At 48.4% G+C, this 12,680-nt stretch overlaps 1 protein-coding gene across 2 annotated transcripts; it reads left to right on the top strand.

Moving 5' to 3' along the window:
• The first annotated feature begins 7,576 nt into the window (after positions 1-7,576).
• On the top strand, positions 7,577-12,125 carry LOC139054293 (uncharacterized). 2 transcript variants are annotated; one of them, XM_070531065.1, is made up of 2 exons: positions 7,577-8,231; positions 8,304-12,125. In XM_070531065.1, the coding sequence occupies exons 1-2, from the start codon at positions 8,205-8,207 to the stop codon at positions 8,802-8,804; spliced, it is 528 nt and encodes a 175-aa protein (XP_070387166.1). In that variant the 5' UTR covers positions 7,577-8,204; the 3' UTR covers positions 8,805-12,125. The 2 variants fall into 2 exon arrangements, with proteins under 2 accessions (XP_070387166.1, XP_070387167.1); XM_070531066.1 differs by having other exon boundaries at positions 7,577-8,489; positions 8,562-12,125.
• Positions 12,126-12,680: the final 555 nt, after the last annotated feature.

Genomic DNA, 12,680 nt, shown 5'->3' with positions numbered 1-12,680 from the left:
AAAAGATCTTAGCGAAAGAACTGCGGCAGCCTACTCAGAAAGGCAGAGACGCGGCGACGTAAACCAAGCGTAAACACAGGCAAACAGGATAGACCGGAAGTTTTCTGGGACGTCTTCTGGTGGCTGTAATTCAGGTGGCTGAAGCCTGTGCTGCCACCTGTAGGGATTTTTTCTTAGAAGGGTCTATATTGGAAGCACCACGGCTGCACGCTGTCCTTTTTTAAATTTGCCATTACGATGCGGCGTGAGTGTTTGTGTGATGAACGACGCATCGCTTAATTAGTACAGGATGCGGACGCTGTGTACGACATTTTACAACTTGGGTCGTCGTGTGGCCGGCATCATTCCTCCGCCACCGCCATTGTCGTCGTGTCATCGTCTTCGTTGTGTTCATCATGCCGCCGACGTCATGACACCGGCCTCGACGTCATGTAGCCGTCGTTGTACTATACAGATAAGCGACTTAGCACAGGAGTTCAGGGGATTGCAGAAAGTATGGGATGTTGGGGAGCAGTCGGGGACTAAATTAGTGCTGCCACTGTAAATGAGTTCAGAGCCACAAAAATAGCTGACGCGCACTGATTTCTATTTTTCCATACAAAACTGACAACATTCAGCTGCGGGGAGAGGGAGGCGAACGATTTACCCCAACTCCCGCTACGCCCCTGCTGAGAGAAAGCTTAACATCGAGCATGGATCGAGGGGGCAATCAGTAGCTGCTTCCCTTCGATGTTTACGAATGCGAAGCAGCAGTTCGGGGAAAGATAAAAAAGAGAAAGGAGGGGGCGCGAAGTCAAGGACTGGAACGGAGAGTACGCAGACGTTTCGTACAACTAACTTACCGTTACGCTCTTTCCTCCACGCTACTCGGCTTGCGTGAGCTAAAATAAATGCTGCTTAATTGCCAATGGAAATAGTCAAGCAGTGTCTACTACCCCCTCGGGGCTCGCTTGTTATATCTACACCGAGCCTTATATATCGAATGTGTTTTACTTAGTTGACGCCCGAGATCTGTGGGGTGGATCCCCGAGCCTGCCAATTTATATTTAATGAGAACTGGCAAAACTCATAAGTGGTTCAGCAATAGTTTGAGTGCTAGGAAAAGCTAATTAAAAGTGCCTAAAAAGAAAGATAGAAACGAAAGAAGGCAACAGCAGATCGCTTGAAAGTTTGTTTGATCCAGAGGTGCCGTTACAAAGTTTTCAAAGCACTTCATCACGACTTTGCGTCAACTTTGCGGGCAAACTCTGCCTGTTTAATGTATATTAATTGTTGTTTCTTTTAATATATTTGATGATGACACCTCAATACTGGATGCTAGGAGACCACTTGTTGTGCAAAAACATAAACGGCAGGATACTGATATAATATCTAAAATTATGTAAGGATCTTCCGGAAGTGTGAGCGATATGTTACGCGAATGACAGTTAATGAATCAGTAAACGCAGGCGTTGCATGACAAAAGTGTCCGCTCGTTGTTCCGCAGTCTGGTTGGCAAGGCTTAAGTGATCAGACCGGGCTCCGTTTTCGTGGTTTCAGCCGCAAAGAGAAATACGTGACAGGGCCTTCAAGCGCCAACTTCCAAGTGAGTTTTATTCGATCAAGACATATTTCAGCGTGACAGATGTTGGGGCTCGAAACTTTGTTTGCACTGGCTGTCCGTCTTTCATGCTACGCCTACTTGTCATCAGTTCCCAACGTGCAACATGCACAACAGGCAACATCTGGTTGAAGAAGACCAAAACTCGGCATGCCGCCGGCTCGCGGTATATCGAGCTCGTGCCCTTGCAGAAATATGCAGGGTCTTCAAAATTAAGCTTTAGGTTTTCTTAAATTTAGGCACTGAGGGGCACGCGGAGACCGCCTGTACAAATAAGTTATGTGGCCAGGGGGGCACAAAGTGAGATGATAATTATCGCTGTCAGCAGCACAATTGACTAAATTTGAATAATTAAATTTTTGTTGACTGCAGTAAGTGGGTATGCTTGTATTGAAAAGCTAGAGGCAGTCGTGTTTCTACACAGCATCAGTTGGATGGATTCCGAACAGGCCGCCATTGGATTATGAATCTGGCAACGTTTAACGCTAGAACGTTATCTAGTGAGGCGAGTCTAGTAGTGCTATTGGAGGAATTAGAGGGCAGTAAATGGGATATAATAGGGCTCAGTAAAGGTAGGAGGCCGAAAGAAGCATATACAGTGCTAAAAAGCGGGCACGTCCTGTGCTTCCGGGGCTTAGCGGAGAGACGAGAACTAGGAGTCGGATTTCTGATTAATAAGAATATAGCTCGTAGCATACAGGAATTCTATAGCATTAACGAGAGGGTGGCAAGTCTTGTTGTGAAACTTAATAAGAGGTACAAAATGAAGGTTGTACAGGTCTACGCCCCTACATCCAGCCATGATGACCAGGAAGTCGAAAGCTTCTATGAAGACGTGGAATCGGCGATGGGTAGAGTGAAAACAAAATACACTGTACTGATGGGCGACTTCAATGCCAAGGTAGGCAAGAAGCAGGCTGGAGGCAAGGTAGTGGGGGTATATGGCATAGGCACTAGGAATAGAAGGGGATAGTTATTAGTAGAGTTTGCGGAACAGAGTAATATGCGGATAATCAATACCTTCTTCCTCAAGCGGGATAGCCGAAAGTGGACGTAGAGCAGCCCGAACGGCGAGACTAGAAATGAAATAGACTTCACACTCTGCGCTAACCCTGGCATTATACGAGATGTGGACGTGCTCAGGAAGGTGCGCTGCAGTGAGCATAGGATGGTAAGAAATCGAATTAGCCAAGACCTGAGGAGGGAGCGGAAGAAACTGGTACATAAGAAGCCGATCAATGAGTTAGCGGTAAGAGGGAAAATAGAGGAATTCCAGATCAAGCTACAAAACAGGTATTCGGCTTTAACACCGGAAGAGGACCTTAGTGGTGAAGCAATGAACGACAATCTTGTGAGCATCATTAAGGAGTGTGCAATAGAAGTCGGTGGTAACTCCATTAGACAGGATACCCCAGTAAGCTATCGCAGGAGACGAAAGATCTGATCTAGAAACGCCAATGTATGAAAGCCTCTCACCCTACAGCTAGAATAGAACTGGCAGAACTTTCGAAGTTAATCAATAAGCGTAAGACAGCTGACATAAGGAAGTATAATATGGATAGAATTGAACATGCTCTCAAGAACGGAGGAAGCCTAAAAGCAGTGAAGAAGAAACTAGGAATTGGCAAGAATCAGATGTATGCGTTAAGTGACAAAGCCGGCAATATCATTACTAATATGGATGAGATAGTTCAAGTGGCTGAGGAGTTCTATAGAGATTTATGCAGTACCAGTGGCACCCACGACGATAATGGAAGAACGAATAGTCTAGAGGAATTCGAAATCCCACATGTAACGCCGGAAGAAGTAAAGAAAGCCTGGGGAGCTATGCAAAGGGGGAAGGCAGCTGGGGAGGTTCAGGTAACAGCAGATCTGTTGAAGGATGGTGGGCAGATTGTTCTAGAAAAACTGGCCACCCTGCATACGCAATGCCTCATGACTTCGAGCGTACCGGAATCTTGGAAAAACGCTAACATAATCCTAATCCATAAGAAAGGAGATGGCAAAGACTTGAAAAATTATAGACCGATCAGCTTACTGTCCGCTGCCTACAAAGTATTTACTATGGTAATTGCAAGTAGAATCAGGAACATCTTAGACTTCCGTCAACCAAAGGACCAGGCAGGATTCCGTAAAGGCTACTCAACAATAGACCATATTCACACTGTCAATCAGGTGATAGAAAAATGTGCGGAATATAACCAACCTTTATATATAGGTTTCATTGATTACGAGAAAGCGTTTGATTCAGTCGAAACCTCAGCACTCATGGAAGCATTGCGGAATCAGGGTGTAGACGAGCCGTATGTAAAAATACTGAAGGATATCTATAGCGGCTCCACAGCCACCGTAGTCCTCCATAAAGAAAGCAACAAAATCCCAATAAAGAAAGGCGTCAGGCAGGGAGATACGATCTACCCAATGCTATTCACAGCGTGTTTACAGGAGGTATTCAGAGACCTGGATTGGGAAGAATTGGGGATAAGAGTTAATTGAGAATACCTTAGTAACTTGCGATTCACTGATGATATCGCCTTGCTTAGTAACTCAGGGGACCAACTGTAATGCATGCTCACTGACCTGGAGAGGCAAAGCCGAAGGGTGGGTCTAAAAATTAATCTGCAGAAAACTAAAGTAATGTTTACCAGTCTCGGAAGAGAACAGCAGTTTACGATAGGTTGTGAGGCACTGGAAGTGGTAAGGGAATACATCTACTTAAGACAGGTAGTGACTGCGGATCCGTATCATGAGACAGAAATAATCAGAAGAATAAGAATGGGCTGGGGTGCGTTTGGAAGCATTCTCAGATCATGAACAGCAGGTTGCCATTATCCCTCAAGAAGAAAGTTTATAACAGCTGTGTCTTGCCAGTACTCACATACGGGGCAGAAACCTGGAGGCTTACGAAAAAGGTTCTCCTTAAACTGAGGACGACGCAACGAGCTATGGAAAGAAGAATGATAGGTGTAACTCAGATTGGGTGAGGGAACAAACGCGAGTTAATGATATCTTAGTTGAAATCAAGAAAAAGAAATCGGCATGGGCAGGACACGTAATGAGGAGGGAAGATAACCGATGGTCATTAAGAGTTACGGAATGGATTCCAAGGGAAGGGAAGCGTAGCAGAGGGTGGCAGAAAGTTAGGTGGGCGGATGAGATTAAGAAGTTTGTAGGGACAACATGGCCACAATTAGTACGTGACCGGGGTAGTTAGAGAAGTATGGGAGATGCCTTTGCCCTGCAGTGGGCGTAACCAGGCTGATGATGATGATGATGATGAACATGATGATGATAGCTCGAAGAAAAGCACGTCAAAATTCGAATTAAAAAATACAGTAGAACCCATCTCTCGATTATTGTCGACGGTGATGCGTTATCATTGGATGAAATGGCGACACAATATCTTGCCACCGGTGAAACGAGTTATATATGAAACACGTACTGCATAGTGCACGTACTCTTTCGTGCTTCGCTATGAACAGTCGGTGTCATCTAGAGCTGCCTCCGAGATGCAGGGCGCGGCGGTGCTTGCGAACACTGAGAAACGCGTCATACGGCAACCGGACGCCTCTCTCCCGCTTATTTTTGGACACGCTGCACCATCCAGTGACGTTGCTGAGAAGTTTGAGCGTGGCTTCCGAGACAGGAAGCGTGGCGCGCAGATGCCTGTGAAAGCTGAGAATTGTTCCCTCATTTGGGCGTACAATCAGTGGCACATACTTAGTAAGCCAAGTTTGCAAAAAATAATTATGGGCTTTTACGTGCCAAAACCACCATCTGATTATGGGGCACGCTGTAGTGGGAACTCCAGAAATTTGGACCACCTGGGTTTCTTTAACGTGCACATAAATCTAAGTACATGGCTGTTTCGCAGTTCGCCGTCATCTAAATGCGGCTGCCGTGACCGGGATTCAATCCCGCGACAACGTGCTTAGCAACCCAACACCATAGCCACTAGGCGACCTCAGCGTGTCCACATTGGCGAGAGGTTCATTGAGGAGTGGCACATACCCCGTGCATTAATGGCGCAGCCTGCTAATGCGTCGAGTTGCTGTCCTTGAGGAACCTTGTCACGTGGTCTTGTTTCCACTCAACATACGAGAAATTTAAGGGATATCTTTCGTCATTATAGGGCGGCACGTTCTCAGTGGCGCATACCTGGTTACCCAAACTGGCATCAAAGAGGTTCATTGGAGACCAGCACAGACCGAGTGTTTCTTCGAACAGCAGTACCTGACCAGCCCCGCGTCTACACTGCCCATGTCGAGGTGAAAGAGTTTGGTTGAAGAGCGGCACGCATATATATACGTTCACTTTGCCACATACTCAGAGACCCAAGTTGGTCCGATGGCTGGTTTCGAACCTTGTTACCTCAGCACGGCAGCTCGATGCGCTACACAATCGATCACTGACTACCCAGTGACCCAGGTAGGCGGGAAAGCGGTTAGATGCAAACATATTGTTAATATATATAGACATATAGACACGGACATACAAACATAGATATATAGACAACCACTGAAAACTGCGTGAAGTACCCAAAGAATCCTAACGCATTAATATTGGTAAGAACATGGCTTGTAAGGCCTACAAAAATAATTTACAATGGAAACGGGGGATATGATCGATAGCTTTCCTATGCCCGAAATGCAAAATAGGAACATCGACGGGAGTGTAAGTCGTGAGGAGGTATAAAGTCTGATTGTGCGAAAGGTGCATAAATCTGCTTGATGTACACACGTGAGAAAAACTATATGGACCAGGTATAGCGCAATGTATAAAGCTGATTTTCTCCTCTGCATCTCAATGTAACTTGAAATTAAAGACTGCAGTTCAAACTTAGCACTGCGAAATTTCCAGTACACTCTTCAATTTCACCTTATGCATGTTAACGACGAAGACAGTCAGTTTTTTCGGTGACCCTGTGGTTGGTATGCCTTTGCTCATGGGTGTACATACATTCCTCTTGGCAGCTACTCTGCACTATAGGGTAAGACAGAAAGAAGCAGAAACAAGATAGGTGACAATGACGACAGAAGGAAAAGGCAGAGCACAGAATGGGCAAGTGTACTCGTAGTCTGGAGTGCACAGCCGTACCTTGTAGAAAATAATTGGCCTGGATGGCATGAAATCTACATCGGCAGTCACGTCAAGGGCCCAATACGACGTCCTCTGGCAATGGGTGAATGTCGAGATGTGCAAGAGCCTCAGTCAACCTCCGTCGCTCTTCAATGTACTGAGGTAGTAACAGAGCACCTTCTTTATAAATTTATGCATGTGACACAGGTCACTATTTGAAGACTCACTGCGTTGTATTAAGTGCAAGTAACGAAGCGTAAACACAAACCAGCCTAAGCCTGTTCGGAAAACTGGCATTGCTGTGATGAAGTTTTGGTGGTAGCTCTGGTCCTGTCTCTGGAGGCGTCTGGGGCGATATTGCGGAAGGTTCCAGTGCTTTGTTCTCGTGTTTCGTATAAGAGTTGAGAGGATACAATTGCCGTACGTCCTTCAAAAAAATCTTAATCAATGGCTTTGAATACTTGAGAACCTTCTTCGCTTCAACATGCACCAGTTTATTGTTCTATAGAACAGTGACAAGGAATCCATTGAAATACAATATGATGACCATTCTCTACCGCAATAGAGTATGTTGCTCGGCAGTGTGAAAAACCAACTCTCTGTAGCGGATGTCTTTCGTTACGCCTATATGTACCTGCAGTCGCTTTCGCAACGCACACCTTCTGCACGTCCATGGCTGCGTGCCTACCGAACACGGGCAGGCTACCTCATCTCGAAATTTACCTTGGGATTTCAGGAACAGCAGGTCACAGGAACCCTTGTGGCGCTGACGTAGTGCCTAAGCGGGGAAGCATAGGCGAACGGCTTACTTTTTTGATGCCATTCACTCAGTGGGTGAATGCACCGCCATCATCATCGCGATCGATCATCATCACTCGCTATTGTAACCACCGCTGATCCCGTGAGCTCGCCTCTCGAGCCACGAGCAACGAAAGCGCGCGCTCTCGATTTCAGCAAGGCTGTTCGCTGAAGCTGCTGTTCTGCTCGATAATCTTCTGGCCAGGTACGACGGCACGCCACGTCGGCCGTACTTACATGATCCTTACAGGGCTATCACTCATCTGCCGACTGCGTTAACTACCAGCGCCTGGTGAGCGCTCATACGCTACGTAGGCTGAGTGCTGGTTCACCATTCGGGCCCGACATTCCTCCGACGAAGCGAGGCCGGCCAACGGTCCTTGACAGGTTCACGCTGGGACATCTGGAGGACACCGCTTGGGGACGCTTCAAGCAATGGGGCACGAGGGCGACGCTCAAACCCGTCACAGAACTCGTCGAGGAGCGGGCGCGGTATCACGTCGTGATCCGGGTGGTGGCCGTCCGTTCAGTGTACCGCACGCAGACGGTCCACCGTGTCTACTCGCAGCTCCCCCTTGGACGACAGAAGCGGCCGCTCATTGGACCCATCGTGCTGCTGGCGCGGGTACGTGTCATCCGAGTGGTGGCCGTGCAAAGGGGCTACCGCACGCAGACGCACCGCCGCGTCTACTCGCAGCTCGGTCTTGGACGAGAGAAGCGGCCCCTCATGGGACCCAGCGTGCTGCTGGCGCGGGTACGTGTCATCCGAGTGGTGGCTGTGCACAGGGGCTACCGCACGCAGACGGGTCACCGCGTCTACTCGCAGCTCCCACTTGGACGACAGAAGCGGCCGCTCATGGGACTCATCGTGCTGCTGGCGCGGGTACGTGTCATCCTAGTGGTGGCCGTGCACAGGGGCTACCGCACGCAGACGCACCGCCGCGTCTACTCGCAGCTCGGTCTTGGACGAGAGAAGCGGCCCCTCATGGGACCCAGCGTGCTGCTGGCGCGGGTACGTGTCATCCGAGTGGTGGCTGTGCACAGGGGCTACCGCACGCAGACGGGTCACCGCGTCTACTCGCAGCTCCCACTTGGACGACAGAAGCGGCCGCTCATGGGACCCATCGTGCTGCTGGCGCGGGTACGTGTCATCCTAGTGGTGGCCGTGCAAAGGGGCCACCGCACGCAGACGGACCACCGCGTCTACTCGCAGCTCACCCTTGGACGAGAGAAGCGGCCGCTCATGGGACCCATCATGCTGCTGGCGCTGGTATGTGTCATCCGACTGGAGGCCGTGCACAAAAGTCGGCCACTTCTGATGCCATGAACCAGGAGCTGCTCAAGTCAAACGCCGAGCTCAACGCACCTTTGCGATCATCGGAGGTGGCAAAGGTGGCGCAGGCCGAAAGCATGCGTGAAGTTGTAGCAGAGAAAAGAAAACATCCGGATGCATTGCCTCAACAGAATGCAAAGATGTTCGCTCTGGACAGAATACTTCGGAATCAGGAGTGGAAGCTTACAGAAGCGGTTGGACGAAGTGTATTGCTTTCATGCCAACTGTCGGCCAGCTAGGAACAGTGGGCAAAACTTGAAGCCATTGTGACAGTGCGCACTGAACTGGAGGCAATCGGTCTCGCTGCAGAGAGCTAGAACAACAGTTGAGTCAGACTGGATGCGAGGAGGCGGCTCATGCAACGCAACTACTGGAAGAACAAGATGAACTGAAGAGTGTTGCGTGCGAAGCAGACCATCTTCAAGCACGGGTACAAGAACTCGAAGCATCCAAACAACAGCTGGACACGCCCTTCTCCGAGCGTCGCCATAAGCTAAGTGAGAGCGAGTGCCAGCTTAACCTAGCTGCCGAAGACAAGAGTGCGTTGTTTGAAATTAAGGAAGAAGTGCGAGCAGCTCACGGCTCCTTGCGTGCCCAGTTCGATGAAAGAAGTAATCGACATGTGACGATAATAGCGTCTCTGCAGCACCAGGCACATGCGTCGGAGGCCGGCCCTGGTTGTCAGACTGAACGAACAAAAGCAAACTCTTACTAAGAATTCTGGATAGCTTGAGGCCGACCCCGAACTGCTTCGTTCTGAACTGGTAAAATTACGCGAAAATAATGCGATGCTTGCGAACGAAGTATCTGAGGTTGCTCATTCTCGTGAGGAGCTCAGTGAGAACCATGTTTCGGAAAACAGCCAAGTAGAAAAAGTTAGGGCCGATTGCGTCACATTTCAACAGTGCATTGAGAAGAGCACAGGTAAAAAGGCTGAACGCGAGGTTCGCTTGGAGAAGGAAGTAAAGGTTGTTATTTCGCTCAAAGAAAAATGTGCCGAGCATGTTGCTGTGAATGTGCACCTTTACCCCGAGCTCCATCTTGGAAGTCAGGAGTGGCCGTGCACGGAACCCATCAAGGAGAAGACGCGGAACCGCGTCGTAAACCGTGTGGTAGCGGTGTGGCGGGGCTACCACGCCGGACGGGCCACCTTCACCCCAGCTCCCCCTTGGATACCAGGAGCGGTCGTGCATAGGACCAGTCGCGGAGATGGCACGGAACCGCGTCGTAAACCGGTTGGTGGATGTGTAGAGTGGGTACCCCACGCGGACGGCTCGCCTCTTCTTTGAGCTCCACTTCGGACGCCTGTAGAGCCGCTCATGGTGCCCTTTGTGGAGCTGGTGCGGTCATGCTTCCAGCCGAGTGTTAGCCGGCCAAAGGAGCTCAGGGGATTGGTTTATCTGCGTACGTCACCCAGTCAGTGGGCGCGCAACGGAGAATTCATATGCTTGCCCCTGCCACCCACCTGTGCCTGGTGATCGCCGACGAGCTGGGCAGCCCGAACGGTGGTTGTGTGGCCCTGGCCACTGAATATCACCGGATGCTGCTGCTTCTGTGCCTGTGGTTACATATTTCCTATATTGCGCCAATGTTTTTATTAGAATATTATAAGGTGGGTTTTCTTTGCCATGTACAAAAAGCTTTTCTTTTAGTCTGTTTATGGTACAGAAGTACAGACTGGTCACTAAATAACTGTATATTGATACAGACCAAATAACTGTTTAGGGTAGACATGTCGGTGCTTGACGGCACACACTATCGCGAAAGGTGCTTCGTCAGCGATAGAAACACCGCGGGCACATTTATTTACCAGACGGCAATCTTCACATATACCAATCTTCACTGTGCGTGTGGCCGTGCAGGACAAGCCAAGTAAGGAAAAGAAAATACGCCGCGCAAGCGTGTACTGACGCCATAGATATATCATAAGCTTAAGGAGCTTTAGTGACATGCCTTGTGTAGACCGCTACGAGGGACTACCGCTTTTTTTGGGCCTCATGCAATTTTTTGACGCATACGCGGCTGTAAATCACGTACAGTAATTGCATAACAAAGGCACGGAATGTGTCATGATTAAGTAAAATTTCGGGAAGTTGAAAATACAAGAGAAAGGTATGCGACCTGGGAAGGGAGTTGCGCCTTGTTAAGTTTGTAGTGTCCAATGGCATGACATAAGAAGCCATGTATTGTGCACTGTGTATTGCTGCCTCTTACACAGTATTCATATCATCTTGAGCAGTGGTTCATTGTTTTTTGCGTTCCTTTAGGCTAGTGTTGATGGCCATGTCGCGCCATAGCCTGCTGTTTCCCTGACACTCCTTCTCTTCCAACATGTATTAGCACTGTTCTTTATTCAGCACCCCCCCCCCCCCCCTCCCCATCATGTTGACTTGGTGTAGTTTCGGGGGATACATTATCATCTTTACATGCAGGTATGTGAGCGCAGATCCACCGACGTTTTTCCTCGAAAACGCATGATGCGCCGAACTTGCTTTCGCGCCAACATCACTAGCGCGTTCAGACACGTCCCAAAGATGTCGCTGACAGTCTATGTCTTTTCCCTGCATGCGGCTGCCGTTGCTTACCGGTAGCCATGAGAAATGTGTTGTTGAGAAGTTACAATCTATAACGTATTTTCTTCGGGAGAGCTAGCAGCGCTTGTAAAACGTTTTAAGGCGAAAGATTAAGCGGCTCATACCCCCGATGGCCTTAAAAGAACGCGTCGACCAGTTCAATTGTACAACTATCATCATCAGCAATTGCTCATACTCCCTAAGCAAGCAAAAAGATGCAATGATTTATCACTCTCGTAATGCAAAGGCTACAAGCCCTCGTCAAAGTGAAGCGAACAGTGCATAAATTCATTGAAATCACCCATACAACGCACCGCAAACGCTTCAATCTCCGGCTGAGAGGGTGCAACCTAAAGTCGAAGAGGAACGTCATTGGCGCGACTGTGACCCCGCTTTACGAGCTGACCAACTGAGGACGAACTGAAGAAGCCGAACTGCGAAAGCAGCAAGGCGACGTTTCGAGACGGTGCAATATTAAGTGTGCAGCAGGCTTTCGCCTTCACGTATTAGAGGAATGTAACGTGCTGCCGAACTTTTTTAGTGTTAGACGAGAAATATGTTTGCGTTTGTTTGAGGTGTGTTCCTTGAACACACAGCACCATGGGACTATACCTTACGGAGGACTTTTTTAATGTCATCTGGATTGTGAAGGAAACTTCTGACGTTCCAGTGAACTATTCGAGTGTCCATATAAGAAAGAGTTTTGTGCTGTATGTTTAAGAAAATAAATCCACTCTCTGAAGGTTGGTGTATCGCGAAGCTGGGGACGTATTCTGAAACGATCCACTTCCGCGATACCATCGCCGTCAGGCGCGCGCTGATTGGCTGGTTGAGAAAAATCGGGTGACGTAGCGTTTAACCAGCCAATCAGCTCTTCCAATTTCGTTAAAACAGTCAATCAGTGCGCGCAGATGACGAAGGCGTCGCCAAGGCGATAGTATCGCCGAAAGTGGTCGTTTCAGAACGCGGCCCCTGTTCAGCACACGACACAGAGGTGACGCAGAATCTTGAACAAAGGTACGAACACATTTATTTTCCTGATCGGTGGTCATCGTGACGATAGTAGGTACGCGCAGACATTCTCGTGCCACCAGTGTTACTAAATGCGTGAGCATTTCTATGCTTACCCAATGAGAAATTTGTCCGTCGCTAAGTTAATCAATAGCTCATATTATTATTATTATTATTATTATTATTATTATTATTATTATTATTATTATTATTATTATTAATAATAATATTTGTTTTGAACACATATACATTTAGCAGGAAAGGAAAAGCGAGGAGCAGGCTGCCA

The sequence above is a fragment of the Dermacentor albipictus genome, chromosome 1 (assembly GCF_038994185.2).
Source record: "Dermacentor albipictus isolate Rhodes 1998 colony chromosome 1, USDA_Dalb.pri_finalv2, whole genome shotgun sequence".
Lineage (NCBI taxonomy): Eukaryota > Metazoa > Arthropoda > Arachnida > Ixodida > Ixodidae > Dermacentor > Dermacentor albipictus.
Note: the sequence above shows the minus strand (reverse complement) of the source record. Positions and strands in the feature narration are given on the sequence as shown.